General features: G+C 43.8%; 2 protein-coding genes across 2 annotated transcripts; one reads left to right on the top strand and one right to left on the bottom strand.

Annotated features, from left to right (window-relative positions):
* Positions 1 to 856: 856 nt before the first annotated feature.
* On the bottom strand, positions 857 to 3,679 carry LOC136499575 (uncharacterized). The gene is made up of 3 exons (XM_066495178.1): positions 3,344 to 3,679; positions 1,238 to 2,412; positions 857 to 1,142 (listed from the first exon to the last, which is right to left on the bottom strand). The coding sequence occupies exons 1-3, from the start codon at positions 3,677 to 3,679 to the stop codon at positions 857 to 859; spliced, it is 1,797 nt and encodes a 598-aa protein (XP_066351275.1).
* Positions 3,680 to 6,842: 3,163 nt separating this feature from the next.
* LOC136499574 (uncharacterized) lies at positions 6,843 to 7,460 on the top strand. Its single transcript, XM_066495177.1, has one exon. It carries the CDS (start codon positions 6,843 to 6,845, stop codon positions 7,458 to 7,460), a length of 618 nt encoding a protein of 205 aa, XP_066351274.1.
* Positions 7,461 to 17,910: the final 10,450 nt, after the last annotated feature.

Raw genomic sequence — 17,910 nt, 5'->3', positions numbered from 1 at the left:
GGCTGAGGTTCGATGAACTCTCGACGGCGTTGTGACGAGGGGGTGGATTGTGCACGCTGGGAAGGGTCTCATTATAGTACGCCGTTGTGAAGTTCGACACCTCCTCCAGAATGAATGCCTCTGCCATGGAAGCCTCAATTTTGGCTTTATTTATACACTTTTTTCGAAGAACCTTTAGACACCTCTCGATTGGATAGCACCAACGGGCCTGCACGGCCCCCCCCCAAACGTGCCTCGCGTGGTAGGTGCAAAATCAGATGCTGCATCGACAGGAAGAAGCCGGGTGGAAAGACCATCTCCATCTTGCAAAGCAACAAGGTGCAAGACGCTCCAGTTCAGCAATCGCGGCCCAAGATAACTCCTTGGCACAAAGCTAGCGGAAGAAATAGCTCAACTCTACCAGTACGCGCCACACTGGCTCCGGGAGGTATCCCCGGGTCATCGTAGGAAGGAGCCGCTAAATCCATATGTGGAAGTCATGACTCTTCATCCCGTTGACTTTCATAGTCTTGAAGTTCACTCCCCTACTCAGATTCGCCGCATACCCATCAGGGAACATTAATGTCATGATCCACTGCAGTATTTCCTTCCTATTGCCCCTTTTCAGGATCTAATCGGTCGGGCCCCTTTTCCATCTCTTGCCGAGCGCAGGGGTCTTCATCACTAGCTTTGGTCTATCGCACATCTTTTTCACGTTCAGTCTAGCCTTAACGTTGTCCTTTGATTTTTCCTTGATGTCCATGAGTGTTGCCTAGAGTGCCTCGGTGATATTCTTTTCTATGTGCATTACATCGATGTTGTGTGGAAAAAGAAGGTCCTTGAAGTAGGGGAGCCTAGTTAAGCCCGATATATGAGTCTACATGTGTTCGGTACCATATCCAATAAAACCATCCTTGACTTCATCAATTTGGAGAACCTCTATCTCGGCAAGGACCTCGGCACCGCCCATAATATGAGGAATGGGGTCGGTGACTTCAACACCTTTCGTGAAGTGCTTGATGTCTCTTTTGAATTCATGGTTGTCAGGCAGGAATTGATGATGTTTGTCGAACGAAGAATACTTGCCACCCTTGTTCAGCCAGGTGAACATCACAGCTGCCTTGCATGTTGGGCAAGGGAACTTCCCGTGAACACACCACGCGCTGAATATGCCATACGCCAGGAAGTCATGCATTGAATACTAGTACCACACATGCATTGTGAAGTTCTTCTTTGTAGCTCGATCATACGTCAGTACCCCTTTTCCCAAGCATCTTGCAATTCATCCCACACTGGCTGCATGAACACACCCATATTGTTGCCCAGGTGTCCAGGTATTATCAGCGACAAGAACACGTTCCTGGGTTCAAAAATGACGCCGGGGGGAAGGTTGAGGGGGATCACGAAAACGGGCCAACAAGTGTACGGGGCCGCTATCATTCCAAACGGGTTGAACCCATCTGTTGCCAGCGCTACACGTACATTCTGAGCCTCCATAGCTTTGCCAGGATGCATGTCATCGAAGTGCTTCCATGCGTCACCATCCGATGGGTGTATCATCTTATCAGGACTGTATCTTTTGCCATTCTTGTGCCATGTCATTTGTTTCGCGGACTCCTCTGTCATGTACAGTCGTTGGATCCTCGGTAGGAAAGGAAGGTACCGTAGGACCTTCTCGGGGATCTTAGACTGTTTCTTCTTGCCATCACTACCATCTACCTCCACAAACCTAGAGGCTTTGCACTTTGGATAGTGCGTTGCTTTCTCGTGGTCTCCCCTAAATAGGACGCACCCGTTCGAACAAGCATGGATCGGCTCATACGGCATCTTAAGTGCATGAAGGAGTCTCTGTGACTCGTACGTGTTCGTCGGTAGGATGTGACCCTCCGGAAGCAATTTGCCCAAAACTATCAACATGGCATCGAAGCCGTCTTGACTCAGGCTCAATTGTGACTTCAACGCTATTAGGCGTGAAATGGCATCCAGTTGTGAAACCATTGTCTTCTCGTGAAGGGGCTTCTGTGTCGAATCCAACACGGCTAAGAACGCCTTTGCGGTTTCCTCTAGATCCTCCTCCTCCAATCCTTTAATGAACTGTGCATCGTGAAAGTCTGCCATCATGTCTGCCATCCCGGCATCTCCATCATACTCCTCGAGGCGTGGTCTCAGCACCTCCTCTCTAATACGATCGCCTTCACCATGGTAGATCCAGCGGGTATAGTTTGCAACGAATCTGTGCTTGTAAAGATCTCTCACCACCTGACTCTTTCGTTTTCTTTTCGTGTTCTTACATTTGCTGCAGGGACACGACATCCGACTCAACCCTTTAGTAGCCCTGCCAAATGCATGCTCCAGGAAATGACCGGTCCCCCTAACCCATTCATGGCTCTTACTTGCATAGCCCGTGTACATCCACTCACGGTTATCCATCCTCTGTCATACACATATGCAAGTGAGTAATAAAACCAACAATTGCATCTACACGGCGTTCCTACCATCTAATAGGTGAAGGATATGTCCTAATCCCACCCGAGGATGCGTAGATAAGGTTATCTTCCATGCTCCTCTCCTATCCGAGATGGAATTTCGGCAGCACATCCCCGCTGTTCTCTCGATACACGTCCTGCAAAGGAGAGTGTGTATCCGAAGAACAACGGGGAGGTGCTGCCAAAACTCCGACTCGGACGGGAGCAGAACATGGAAGCTAACCCATCTACGCATCCACAGGCTGTCCAAAAAATGTGGACAATCCAAAAGAGATACGGTGGAAACTGTATCTCTTTTGGACGGGAGACGCCTAACTAGGTGACGAGATCTACGACCAAGGTACGGGTATAGGGGTTATACCTAGGGTGGCGGTGCTATGGTGAGGCGACACTGTGCAGGCAGACCGGCACGGTGCGGGGCTACTCCGGATCCGCTCTTCTCTGCAAAACAAGAAAATACTGTCATTTCCAAAAAAAATTCGGCAGAACCTCCCCTGCACGGTGAGGTTCCCAAAACCTGTAAAAAATCATCGGCACGATGGCCGGCAACCACACAAACATCCACAAGTACACATTTAACACCACAAGCATACATCACAACCATATACTTTAATTATGAAGCCATAAAACCTCCACCTCCAACTCTACATCCACCTCCATCACCACTACCACCACAACCCCACCACCACTTCCACCTCCACAAACACCTCCATTTACTCCACCACAACCACACCACCACCTCCACCACCATCACCACCACAACACAACAAACACACGGCTACACTACTACGAGAAAGGAAAAAGGAGAAATGAGAGTGTACCTAGGACGGCGTGGACGGACTGGTGGGCCGCCGAGCGAGGTGTGGTCGACGACGTGCGAGGATGGCTGGGCATCGAGGATGGGTTGGTTGGCGGCGCTTCCTCCTCCTCCTCTCCTTCTCCTTCTCCTTCTCCTTCTTCCCCCTCTTCCTTCCTCCTTCCTCTCCTTCCTCCTCTTCTCCGACCAGTCGGGGCAAGGGGCAGGGGCTGGGGACGGCGGCAAGGGGCCGGGCCCGGGGGCGGCAGCGCGGCGGGGCCGGACCGGGGTGGCGACGCGACGGCGCGGCGGGGTAGGGCCGGGCGGCGTGGCAGGGCATGGACGAGGCCGGGGCCGGGCGGCGCGGCGCTGGGGCAGGGCCGGGCGGCGCGGCGGGGATGTACTGGTTTGTGAACATCGTACATGCAACGTGCTCGAAACTTTTTCAAATTTTGACCACAGCATACGCATACGATATCATGACATCTCGACAAGTTTCGCGATTTTCGGAATTCGTTTGCATTTTTTAGAATTAAAAAACCGCCCGCGCGGAAGATGGTGGCGTTGCTCCGTGCGCACGTTGATCGAAATTTTGGGTCAATTCATGGATTTGGCCTAACTTTACACTCAAAAACAAGAATATCATTTTTTGAATCATTCAAATCGAATATTTGATGCACCCGCAGTTCAAACCTACATTTTCCGAAAAAATTCAACAAATCAAAATAAAGTGAAAAATATAGCAAAATGTACTAAAAATGTGCCAAATTTGAACATGTTGATCATGGTACTATAGGAATGCTTCACAAAAAAAAAAATTGGCGGCCAAAACCAAAAAAATATATTATTTGCCGAGTGCTAGGTCTGGCACTCGGCAAAGAGGTCCTTTGCCGAGTGCCGACCACGTGGCACTCGGCAAAGGCGAGCTGGCCTGGTGGCCCCCGAGCCGGCCACGTGGCAGGTTTTTGCCGAGTGCCTAACGGCAGGCACTCGGCAAAGGTGGCGGCCATGGATGCCGTTTGCCCCTGGCACTCTTTGCCGAGTGTCCATGTTTGTCGAGAGCCCGGCACTCGGCAAATAACTAATTTGCCGAGTGCTTGAGTTCGCCGAGAGTCAAATCATCCTTTGCCGAGTGCTGGGTTTGGCGCTCGGCAAAGTGGATCTTTGCCGAGTGCCCGAGTTTTGCCTCTCGGCAAACCTCTACGCACTCGGCAAAGATCCAGTTTCCTGTAGTGGTGCCAACATCATGGCACGTTGGAGTAAATGTGGAAGTGGGGGGCATGGTGAAACATCAGCATGGAGGGATCACATATCTACGAAAGAGATGACATATTTTGTGAAGAAGAGGATGTTGTTGAAGAAAATGGAGGAGGTAGCAAATGAGACAAGTAATATCAGCAACGACGCTTTCACTGAGGCGATGGGGGCACTAGAAGCAATCAGCCTATTCGCTGGTTGGTTTCTAGGCTGATAAGCTCGGCTGGTGCTGGTTTGTTGTGAGAGAAAAACACTGTACCATGGCTGATAAGCCCTGACTGAAACCAACAAGCGAACAGGCTGAATATCAGCAACAAAAACTGCTGTTGCACAGACATGTCATAAGACAAATCAGGATATGGAGGATGGTTATAGGGCTATTTCATGTCCAGCGCGACAGACAAAGAAAGGGAGACCACAGAACACAAGCCTTCGCTCGTTTGAACAGGAGCTGAAAAGGAATAAGGCAGCTGTCACAGATACTAGTGAAGAAAACCGAAGAGGAGGCAAGACGAGGGCTATAGCTGAGTTCATGGAAGTGTAGCATAATATGTGTTGTGCGCAGGCTACGGGCTGAAAGTAACCTACAGAGTTACATTTAGTGTTTCTGTCATATATAAAAGTGTCTTATGTATTCGTTATATGGTGTGTGTGTGAAACCGAACATGCACATCAACTGGCGCTGAGGGTGCCTTCAGTACCCTTTGCATATATATGTAGGTGCCAGGCTTCCAGGACTATGTGTCAGTATTGTGTCGTGCTCTTGTATCATTTAGGGCCTGTTTGGTTCGTCTAATAGCTACTAAATTTAGTAATTTTTAGTCATTTTAGTAACTTTTTAACCAAACACTATGACTAAAAGCTACTAAAAGGACTTTAGTCCTCTTTAGTAACTCTGGAGTTACTAAAAGTGACTAAACCGTTTAGTAGCTACTAAAGTTTAGTAGCTCGAACCAAACACTTCCTTATTAGACCTTTATTAAATCCAGGGTGTAAAGTTTTGGGATGTCACATCGGGTGTCATATGGGGTATCGCATGGGCTGTTCGGATACTAATAAAAAAACAAATTACAGAATCCGTCAGTAATCCGCAAGACGAATTTATTAAGCCTAATTAATCCGTCATGAGCACATGTGTTACTATAACACCACATTGTCAAATCATGGACTAATTAGGCTTAAAAGATTCGTCTAGCAAATTAGTCGTAAATTGTGCAATTAGTTATTTTTAATCTATATTTAATACTCTCTATATATATCCAAACATTCGATGTGATAGGGAGAAAACTTTAGGGGATGAACTAAACAAGGCCTTAGTATATGTGGCCTGGTGTTGTCTGTTATATTTGTGGTCTTTAGCGATGCTCTACATTGGGTAATGCTTCCTTGTATGTTTACATCTTTATTAACTAATCGTTGTTTTGCTTCATGTCCCAATTTTTGTACTGTATTAGAATGATGGAGAATATTGCTACTAGAGATGGAGTAGATATATTGCTTTTTACTGGGGCCTTTTTTCACAAGTGATGAAACTCAGATAGAAAATGTATGAGGGAACATGCAGAATATCCATTTCATTTGAGAACAATCTCTCTTTTTTTTACACAACACATCCATACATTATATTTTACGGTAATCACAATAATCTCATAAGGGGTACATCGTTTTTTTCAAAAGCATCTCATAAAGTGAAAAGCATCTCATAAAGTGGTACACCCATAGCAGATGGTGGGTGCCAATCAACACTAATCAAAGGAAAGGTACCAAAAGAGCAACTTAATTTACATTTGTTCTGTGTTGCTGCAGCAGATACAAGATTATGCAGTCACTAAATAAGGTCTCGAAAGTGACAGGGTCTTCCACTGATGAGCTGCAGAACAGAGTCCCCTTCGTGATGTTCCCAGTGGTTGAATTCAGTCTTGTTGAGAAACGAAGAGATATGCAAATACATAACTAGACATCTAGACTGAATGGCCATGAATCAGTCCATGTAAATGCAGTGCCCTCTTACCCAACAAGATTTGCAGAGTTATTCCCAGTGAATCACAGAGGGATATCTGTAAAGTCTGCAGGTTGAAAAATGACGCATGATGACACTATTGCTTCTATGATTATGTCAAAAATCAGTTGCCTGCACCAGTTATGTTGGCAATTTTGAAAGAATTATTTCTTGTGGCAAGTGCCCATTCGAAGTTGGCATTTGATAAGTTTGCCTGTAAAATGAAATGAGGTAAAAACCAATCATGAAAGTGTTAAAAAACGGATCACCATGTGACATGGTTTCAGTAACAAATGCAGTCAATAGATCCTTCACCATATCGGCAATGGTCAAAATATCATCCACCAGTGCTTCTTTCTTATTGATAACATGTTATGGCCCAGCAAATGATAGGAGAAAGGATGAATTCCTAGCTGAATTGCAAGCTGTCAAGCCGCTCACTGCTGTGCCGTGGATGATTATAGGACATTTCAACATCATATACCAAGCAAGTGACAAGAGCAACTTAAATCTGAACAGAAGGTTAATGGGAAAGTTTAGGAGAGCTTTGGACGAATGTGAGCTCATGGAGATAACGCTGCAGAATAGGAGATACACATGGTCAAATGAAAGGGAAAACCCAACCTTGGTGCGGTTGGACAGAGTTTTCTGCAACTCCGAGTGGGAAATGACGTTCCCAAACTTCGCACTTAGCGCGTTGGCGACTGGTGCCTCGGATCACTGTCCCCTCATCCTCACCCGCCAAGACCGAGCAGCAAGGAAGGCGATGTTCAAATTCGAAAATCATTGGCTGAAGATCGATGGCTTCCAAGGGGTGGTGCAGGCGGCCTGGAACAAGCCACAGCTTGGATCGGCGCACACCGTGCTGAGAAAGAAACTGGCAGAGACTGCACGGGCACTGCGTAGTTGGAGCAAACCACTATTCAGTAACGCACGCCTGTAGCTACACATTGCAAATGAGGTAATACAAAGGCTTGACATAGCGCAAGAGAATCGGCAGCTGTCCAGTGAGGAGATGACCTTGAGACAGGACCTTAAAATCAGGGTGTTGGGCTTAGCAGCACTAGAAAGAAGCAGAAGAAGACAGGCATCTAGAATCAATTATGGCCATGTTCGTTTCTCTTATAATCCGTTTTTTTCAGCTTATTTTTTCAGTCGGAACAATATTTTTCTCTCACAACAAATCAGCCAGAACAGTATTTCGGCTTTTTTTTCAGCGAAGCGAACGGGGCCTATATAAGGTCGGGAGATGCATGCACAAGGTTTTTATGATAGAGAATATAACATCTAAAATCGTAGACCAGGGGATAAACTTGACTTAGATGGGAAACTTGTTTCTGTACCTCGCCATAGCGCAGTTGCATCCATGGGGCCGCAGCGACGTGGCCGCTGATGTCGTGGCAATGTAGGCGCGGTGGAGTCCAGAGGACGGGGGCGTTGCCGGCGGGGCTTCCCGTCACTTGCAGCGCTGCCCATGATCGGAGAGGCCTTCTAGGGTTACTTCGGTGGGTCAGTGGCGGCGTCGAACCTCGTATCTAGCGCCCCGGCCTCCACCTCTCTCTTATAGCGCTGTGTGACAGGGGCCCGCCGACCAGTGGTCGGTTGTGTGTCCCCGATCAGGACATGGTCAAGGGGTCCGACTTAGTCGTTGGACTGAGTCGGATGAGATCAATTCTAACATTCTCCCCCTTGATCTCACCTTATGCCTTAAATTTAACTTACTTTATCTTGTTCCCATTCCATCACATATCAATGCATAGAGCGTGCCTTATCGTCACAGTCAGTTGCCATTAGACCTAACAACTACAATGCACCTCTCTGTTTTGAAATAGATACTCAATTAGGCCCTTAGTATCCAGAAATCATAGGCTTTCCCATAAACCCATGTCGACCGTGTGTTCTCTGAACGCACTAGGTGGTTAGCCTTTGGTAAGCGGATCCGCAAGTACTTACTCGGTACTTATGTGCTCAATGCTTTCAAAATGATTCTGGATTTTCTCATTTACAATATATAACTTAGTGTCAATGTGTTTGGCAGCACACTTGACATGTTGTCTTAGGAGTTAACTTACTTTAAATGGTTATTGCTGCTGTCTACTATTGTTAAATCCGGGTACAAATTCCCTTTACCTCTTTTGTCTGTTCCTGAGTCCTCATGACAAGCAATACTATGGTATGCATCATTGATGACACCAGAACTGTTTCATTGGAGCTTTTCCACAATAATACTCCAACTGCGAGTGTTAGCAACTACTGTGAATTTCACTACATATCTCGCCAAAACTTAACATTTGTACCCACAACTATTTGAGAGTACTTGTTCTTTCTTACTCAGCATGAGGCCTATGATACTTTGCAAAATTACAAGACATTCTCAACTCCATTCCAATGATCTATATCTAGACTTGACTTCTGCCAAAATATCCCGGATACATAAACTACGCCAGGGTAAGTTCTTACTTGTACTTGTACACTCATCAAGCTTCCAACAGCTGAAGCATATGGAACCATATTCATTTGATCGATCTCATATCGGTTCCTGGAATACTTAAAGTTCCCAAATCTATTACCCTTGACTATAGGAGCAGGCGTAGGTTTATTCGCATGCATACTTTATTTCTCTTGAATCTTTTCTAAGCATGTCTTTGCGATAGTTCTAATACCTATTTTTTCTATCTCGGTGAATTTCGATTCCTAGGACCAATAAAGCTTCACCAAGATCATTCACATTGAAACTTGAGGACAAAACTTCTTCTTCTCCAATGACAGATTAATATCACTACTAGTGAGTAGAATGCCACCTATTCACAGGATGTGGAAAATAAATTTTTCATTATTGATCTTCGCATAACGCTATTGTCCTTCTCATTTTCTTTAAAACCCAAACTTTCTCATTGTTTCATCAACTTTAAAATACTACTGTCTAGAGACTTATTTTTAACCCATAAATGGATTTCTACAGGCGGCATTTCATATGTTCTTTTTTTCCATAACAAAACCTTTTGGGTTGTGCCATGTAAATGTTTTCATATAAATCCCCGTTGAGGAATGCCGTCTTTATATCCATCTGATGTAACTCTAAATCGTAAGATGCCATTAACACCATTATGATTCTAAAAGAATCCTTGCATAAGACTGGAGAGAAAACTCTCATTGTAATATATTCATTCTCTTTGCGTAAAGCATATTGTCACAAGTTATGCTTTATATCTTTCTCCATTCTCTTTGGAGTCACATTTATCTTGTAGACCCATTAACAGCCTACTGTTTTAGCTTCATTTGGAATTACTTCTAAGTCCCAAATATCGTTGGTTTTCATCGAATTCATTTTAACTTTTATAGCTTCTTGCCATTTAAACGAGTAAACGCTTCTCATGGCTTCTTCAAGTAAGGTGGGATTACCCTTCATTTGAATTTCTTTACTAACATAGACTTCATAGTCATCAGAAAACTGGTTTACTAATTCTTTGAGACCTTCTGGGGCCTCAGCTACTGGCACTTTTATATGGGGCTGTTGTTGCCCTTCATTGCCAAGAGACAATTGATTCTATAGGCTCATGTATCACAAGATCCTTGTTTACATTATTCATCTTCTTCGAAGAGCCAACAACAGGTGTTGTATAAGTCATACAATATCAACAAGTATTGAGAAATTCGTTGTTTTGAATCACTGAAGTGGGCACGCAGTCCCGCTTCTCTTCAAGTCTTAGGTCTCTACATACCTCTACAAACCATGCTCCCCCAGATCTTTCCATCTTTTCTAAAGATAGTGTATCTTTAAATTTTTTATTTTGAGTTTAACCGTTAAAACCTCATATGACGATTTAAGCACCACCTTAACATCTTTGAGACTGACTACGCTATTTTTCTGTCGGAACTTTAAAAGGTCCAGGAATTTAGCTATTTCTCTGCTTAGGGGTATCAGTGTTGTAACCGTTGTACTCCTCCAACGGTCTTTATCTCATTCTTAATGAAGAGTATCTTTCTTAATTGATCGTTATCTCACTCTTAATGAAGAGTATTTTTCTTAATTGATCTTAATATTTTTTCCCCTCGAAATATGGCATGAACTTTACTTTCATAATTTTGATAACTATTCAGAAAGCCTGTAAACGAGGAGACACTTATAACTTACTTCATTCACATAATTGTGTCATGTAAACAAAGTTACTTCTTGATCTGTTTAGGAGTACACTTTCCTTAATTCACTTTAAGAACTCAACGAGGTCTTTTATTAGCAGTACTTTTACAAGTCACACTTGCATCTTTTTCTTATCCTTCGGTTAGTATTGACCATGACGATGCATTTCTATTGTGCCATGGTCAATACTAGGATAGCATAAGAGGTACGTAAACTTCTCTCGCTATGCGGGATACAAAAACATATGAGTCACCACAAAACTTCTCTCGCCATGCAGGATGAACTAGCATAATTACTATGCCAAAACTTCTCTCTATGCGGAATACATCTATACGAAAACTTAGTTATGACGACTAAAACATTTACTTATACTTTCTTTTCCAATTAAATCTTCCCGTTGGTTCCAATTTAATCAGAAAATTAGTAAACTAAAAAAACTATTCTGAACTGGCTTGACTCAAGCCTTTTCATTCACATACCCCAGCATTGCAGCCCGTTGATATGCAGCCGAGTGATCTCGTCAATTAAAAATAAAACATACAATATGCTTCTGCATCAATTCTACATCACCGTTGGGCAGAAAATAGAATTAATGCATAAAACTCATAAATTAACTTGAAATCCATATAACTACTCTTCAAAATTAAATTCTTCCGTTGGTTCGAATTTAATTGAAAGATAATCAACACCATTGCAGCGGAAACTTGATAATGAAATATATTCTTTTAGTTCAGAAATATTTCTTGGTCCTTATCTACTCTCTGAAAAAATTGACCACGTTGGTGTAAAATTTATCAAAGATTTAAACTTCAAACTTAAACTCATTATAATATTATCATCATCAACGTTGGTGAGAAAATGACAATACCATAATCTTATTTAAACAAAAAATGGACTACTCCTCTAATTTAAATTTTCCCGTTGGTTCCAATTTAATTAGAGGATAAACATAATCATAATTTACTAAATATAACTGCTCTTGAAATTAAATTCTTCCGTTGGTTCGAATTTAATTAAAAGGTAATCAATATTAAACTTTGCAGCGAAAACATGAAAAAAAAATTTTACTTTTCAGAAGCATTTAACTTTTCTCATCTACTCTCTGGAAAAATTATCCCGTTGGTTCAAATTTTGACAGAGATTTAAACTAGACAAAAATCATAAAAAATTGCTTTTGAAAAAGAATAAAATATAAACTCAGAGTTCACTGTTCATTTGGCCCAGACTTGATGAAACAGTCGAGCGGCCTGGCGGCGGTGCCCTAGCGCAGCGTGGAGCTGTGCCCTAGCGCGGCGTGGAGCCCTTCCCGGAGTACTCCGGTGAGCGAAGGCCGGCGAGGTAGGCCGCCTCCCTATCCGTTCCCTTTTCCCCCTTCTTCTTCTCTCTGTTTGGATCTTCTTTTCTCTTCTTCCTGGAGCAAGTCTGATCTAGGGTTAGGGTTTGGGTCGGGTTGGGTTAGGGTTAGGGTTCGACGCAAAACCTCTGCTACTGTTTTTCTTCCCCGAATGGATCTACGCGGGTTAGGGTTCGGGTTAGAGTCAATTAGGGTTTGGCCGAAACCACTGCTACTCTTTTCTTTAGTTGTTCTTCCCCTTCTAGGGTTGGAGTTAGGGGCCCTTTACTTCGAATCAGATCTTTCTCATCTTTCTAATTGCTTCTACTATCCCGATCTAGATCTACACACTAGAAAACTTGTCTCTGGTACCATTGATAGAGAATATAATCTCTAAAATCATAGATCAGGGGATAAACTTAACTTAGATGGGAAAACTTGTTCCTGTACCTCACCCTAGCGCAGTTGCATCCATGGCGCCGCAGCGACGTGGCCGCGGATGTTGTGGCAGTGTAGGCGTGGTGGAGTCCAGAGGACGGGGGCACTGCTGGCGGGGCTTCCCATCATTTGCAGCGCTGGCCATGATCAGTGGCGGCGTCGAACCTCGTATCTAGCACCCTAGCTCCCACCTCTCTCTTATAGCGCTATGTGACAGGGGTCCGCCGACCAGTGGTCGGTTGTGTGTCCACGATCAGGACATGATCAAGGGGCCCGACTCAGTCGTTGGGCTGAGTCGGATGAGATCAATCCTAACATCTTCCACTTAAAGATGTCTGCCAGGAACAGTATATCCGGAACGGAAACAGCACGCAGAATCGAACAGCATGCTGCTACCTCGATCGAGCAATTCATGCATGGCGATCCCCAGGACAAATCACGTGGGGAGGGGCCTAAATTAAGTAGGACACTGCCCTAACAACAAGCAGAGCTTTAGGTTAGCCATGTTAGTTTATTCAGCAAAGCCTACCGCTAGCTTAACCAATTCGGAGGGGATAAGCTAGAATACAGGTTTAGCAAGGAGATGATCTAATTAATTCATTTCTTCTTCTGGCAGTTCGTACGAACTAGCCAAGGGGGAAGCACGCATGGACAAAATCCCATTGGAGCCCCATCTGGCGTGCGATTAAGAAAACTAATCTTTCTATTAAAAACAATTAAGAAAGCTAATCACTTCCATAGGTTCTCTTACCTACTGCATAATAAGCGCGCTTCTCTCCAATGTCCAATGAGATAGTCCCGTTTGGCTGGCAGAATTTTGGCTGAAAAACACTGTTCTGGCTGAATTATTGTGAGAGAAAAACGCTGTTTCGGCTGAAAAAAGAAGCCGAACAAACCGAATATGGGATAAGCCGAACGGAGCAGTCATTATTTGTCCTACGTACGTGGAGGACAGTTGATGAAGAGCGGAGAGAAAATCGCTAGCTTGTAACTAGCTAGTAGCAGGTCTATATTATAACATAATTTAGGCGCCGTTCGGTTTGGCATTCCCGGCCATTCAAGGTCAGGATTAGTTTGTCTTCAATACAAATTATCGAACTGTTCCGAGTCCGAAATAGTTCCAGGCCATTCCTGCTTCTAAAGAACGAAGCCTTAGGGGCCGTTCGGTTATTCCGGAATGGAGGCAGGAACCAATCCAGCTGATGAATTGTTATACAAATTACACAATCATTCCAGCTAGAAATAATTCCAGGCCATGAATCCGAAACAACCGAACAAGCCCTTAAGATGTTACATGCGTCTACGGTTTTCTCCGGAGAAAAATCACGGGCCGGGCTGTATAGTATCGTCACGGAGCACAGCGTCACCCGCGTGTCGTCACTGTACGCGTCATTCTCCGTCTCCCTCGTGTCGTGGCCTCGTGGGGGTTTAAACCAAACGAAACGAAGAGCGCGCGCTCGGTGCCTTCTTCAATTCTGCTTGTTTTGGGTAATACTCCATATAATGGGCCTGTTCGTTTGGAGAAATTCTGGAGGAATGCTGGAGGAATTTGTGAGAGAAAAACACTTTTCCGGATGAAAAAAAAAGCGGATCAAGCTGGGTTTAAGGACACGCGAACCGGGACAATAATATATTTTCCGATGTGTAAGCACGCACGGGCCCGGATTTACATCAACACGGATCTATTCTACTATTCTATTGTGTTGGCATTTTGCTCGTGTCTCGAGTGAGAGAAGAACGCCTTTGGTTTTGCCTTCCTAGTTGCACATAACGAAGTGGGTGGAGCTAAAATGTCCGCTCTCTGTTATTCGTTCTGTTATCCACGCATGGAAATAAAAATGAAAAACAAGTATACCCAAATGTCACTGTTAAAGTTATGCCTTGCAATGATCTTAAGACGTATTAGGAGGCCAACCTCTGTCGTATAATAGCTGAGTTCGGCCTTAAGATCCCAAAATATCGGGCTGGGCTGCATCCGGAGGAAACCGTAGACGCATGTGAACCACCGAACCTGAACTGTTGGTAGGAAATCACTACTCGAGTAGGTACTGTACAGGTCTGCTAGGACGAAAAAGCTATGAGTACCCCGCGTATAAAAGCAGACCATAGTAATATGACCGCTTGGCATCGACGCAGGCTCCTAACACAGCCACGTAGACTCCCGTCATTCATGTCGCACGAATCTTGGAACGTTTATGAACGGTTGAAACCAGGGTGCGTACGAACGGAACGCATGTGCGTATCGAAACATTCGGCGGTCTGGGAGGGACCATTGCCTAACGTGGTCGCGGGCCGGCCGCGTCGATCACGCCCGCGCACGCACCGTGCCTCTACAGAGTGTGTGTGTTTTTAGCAAATAATACGTCTACAAAGTTTACCGCGCGAGTACGTGACATCGACACGTTGACACCAATCTACGTCAAGCTCGAGTGTTTACTAAGACAGGAACATTTGCAAAAGCAAGCGGGACTTTGAAAACAAAAAGGCACAATCTCCATTTGGTGATCGGATCGATTCAACGATCAACGTTGTCTCGTAGCCTGGCAGCTTGGCAGACAGACCCAGGGGACCCCCGCGGATGCGTCCGTGCGGGGTGCGGCTTCGATCGGACGTCCCAAGCCACCGAGTCGACCTGCAGGTCCGGCACCTACGCGCCTGGCGAACGCGTGAACTCGTGCGTGCGTAGGACTATATTATTTATTTTTATTTCTTAATCATGCAACCATTTTACGGAATGTATTATATTATAACGGCCTTCCCAAGCTGACTAGTAGGACCGTACTGTATATATTTTACCCAGTTCTGACAAAAGTAGTAGTAGGACCATAAGCAGTGATACCGACGTACTGTTTTCCAACGTACGAGTAATTTCGAATTGTCGGCCAAATTAAGAGACAGATTGCTCAACTCAGGGCTTTTTAGTTCCTCTCCTAAAATTTACTCCATATCCCATCGAATGTTTGACATATGCATGAAGTATTAAATATAGACTAAAAAAATAACTAATTGCACAGTTTGCGACTAATTTACAAGACGAATCTTTTAAGCCTAATTAGTCCATGATTTGACAATGTGGTGCTATAGTAACACATGTGCTAATGACGAATTAATTACGCTTAATAATTAAAATCGTCTCGCGGATTACTGACGAATTCTATAATTTGTTTTTTTATTAGTATCCAAATATCCTATGCAACATCCTCATATGACACCCAAAACTTTACACCCTGAATTTAAAAGGCCTCATGCTTACTACTTTCCTCGTAAAACAAGACAAGAAAAAAGAGAGACAGAGAGGAAGTGATAGGCGCTGCAGAAAGAAGCAGACCGGGGCAAACAGCTGAGCTGAATCTTATACAGCTGTTACTATAATCAAAAGGTAGCAACCAACGAAGAACTTTCGATCAATGGCTCCGTTCGCTTATCTTAAAAATAGCTTGTTCGGCTTCTTTTTTCAGCCGGAACAGTGTTTTTCTCTCACAACAATTCAGTCGGAACAGTATTTTTCAGCCAGTTTCAGCCAAGTTTCAGACCAGCGAACGAGGCCATTGCTGTCAGTATATTTCCAACAAATGGCTGCCAAATCGACCACTACTAGCCCTTGTTTAGATTGCAAGTTTTTTCACTCTCTCCATCATATCAAATCTTTTGACACATGCATGGAGTATTAAATGTAGATAAAAAAATAATTAATTACACAGTTTGATTGTAAATTACGAGACGCATCTTTTGAGCCTAGATAGACCATGATTGGACAATAATTGTCAAATACAAACGAAAGTGCTACAGTGCCAAATACTGATTCCTAGCCCCATCTAAACAAGCCCTAGTTGCCCTCTGTGTGCTGGGATTGAGCTGCACGCTATGATCAGTAAAGTAGTGATTCACAAACACATCAGCAGTTACTCTGACATATATGCGGTTAGCAAACATGAAACTGCTACGGGCATGATATGCAGTGTCTCTGAACAGGATTTGAACTTCGCCACTACTCTCTCGGTACGGTCTCTCCAGCTACCAACTCATACACAAAACAAACTGAGCAACACAAAGTGCTCTGCTAGACACTATGATATCTAATCGCAAAAAAAAAAAAGACACTATGATATCTAAATCTAGGACATTTACTAACAGATACTCAAAAACATGATGTTCATCAAGTTACACACAATGGTTGTATTTGACCAAATTATATTGCTCACACAAAGTATTGACTTACACCGGTTGCTCAAAAGACATATCATTGCTTTCTATACTACACAGCAACTACTGCTAGAGAGAGACACTCACACAGTCACACTACAGTGACCCTTCAACCGGATGATCTTTACATGCAACACCCAGCATATTGGCGGTCAGACTTGTGTTCTCTACTTCTCTTCTGTTCGACTGTTCATCCAACCGTGAGACAAAGTAAGTACTTCTCTTCTGTTAATTCTTTTTTCAGTTCCGTCAATTTAATCATGTTCTTGTGGTGCGGTTAAGTTACATTATTGCTTTGTCGCTAGCCTGTAAGGCCGCACCCCCCTCTGTAAATCTGTAGCTCCGCCACCTTGAGGGAATGTTGTCGATTCAGGAATCGATCGAGGATCAATGTATAAAAGAACTGAACCGCGATTATTCATCTCAAACTCCAATGTTTGGTCAGGGTGAGCCCGGAGCAGGAGTAGAACGAACATGGTGCAGCAGAGCAGCGGGTCTACTTCGTTGGGGACCGCCATGAAGGCACATGAAGCCTTGAAGAGCGGGAGCCCCACGGCGCCAGTGTTGCGGCGCATGAAATGTCGCGAGAGCACGTGCACCGTGGAACATTTGCAAACAGATACTCAAAACATGGCTAGAATGTCAACCTAGGCCTTGTTTAGATTGAAGAAAATTTTAACCCGATGAATAGTAGCACTTTCGTCTTATTTGGTAAATATTGTCCAATCGTGTACCAACTAAGCTCAAAAGATTCATCTCGTAATTTCCAACTAAACTGTGCAATTAGTTTTTTTTTACCTATATTTAATGCTCCATACAAGTATCCAAAAATTGATGTGATGGAGAGAGAGTGAAAAAACTTGAAACTTCGAAGAAAACTAAACAAGGCCCTAGCAAACCTTATCAATGGACCGTGACTAGTCTGTCGTAGTCTCGTAGACAGGCTTTCGTGGTAACGGCTTATTCGTCCCACGTTGCAACTGAAGTTAAGGGGCGTCTAGATACAGGTGACTAAACTTTAGTCTCTAATATTTAATACTAATTAGGAGTATTATAAATAGATTAATTACAAAACTAATTACATAAGCAGTGACTAATTTCGGGAGGCCAATCTATTAAGCCTAAGTAGTCTATGATTAGCGAATGTGATGCTACAGTAAATATATGCTAATTATGAATTAATTAGGCTTAATAAATTCATCTTGCCAATTAGTCACGGCTTATTTAATTAGTTTTATAATTATCTTATGTTTAGTCCTAATTGACATCAAACATTCT

This window comes from Miscanthus floridulus, chromosome 13, assembly GCF_019320115.1.
Source record: "Miscanthus floridulus cultivar M001 chromosome 13, ASM1932011v1, whole genome shotgun sequence".
NCBI lineage: Eukaryota > Viridiplantae > Streptophyta > Magnoliopsida > Poales > Poaceae > Miscanthus > Miscanthus floridulus.
Note: the sequence above shows the minus strand (reverse complement) of the source record. Positions and strands in the feature narration are given on the sequence as shown.

Excerpts from the sequence above, each read along its gene's own strand:
- LOC136499575 (XM_066495178.1), bottom strand. The coding sequence starts at position 3,679 with ATGTTCACAAACCAGTACATCCCCGCCGCGCCGCCCGGCCCTGCCCCA. Across the intron at positions 2,413-3,343 it reads CTCGATGCCCAGCCATCCTC|AGGATGGATAACCGTGAGTG; the intron begins GCACGTCGTCGA and ends TGTGTATGACAG. Across the intron at positions 1,143-1,237 it reads CAAGATGCTTGGGAAAAGGG|CGCGTGGTGTGTTCACGGGA; the intron begins GTACTGACGTAT and ends TGGCATATTCAG.
- LOC136499574 (XM_066495177.1), top strand. The coding sequence starts at position 6,843 with ATGGTCAAAATATCATCCACCAGTGCTTCTTTCTTATTGATAACATGT.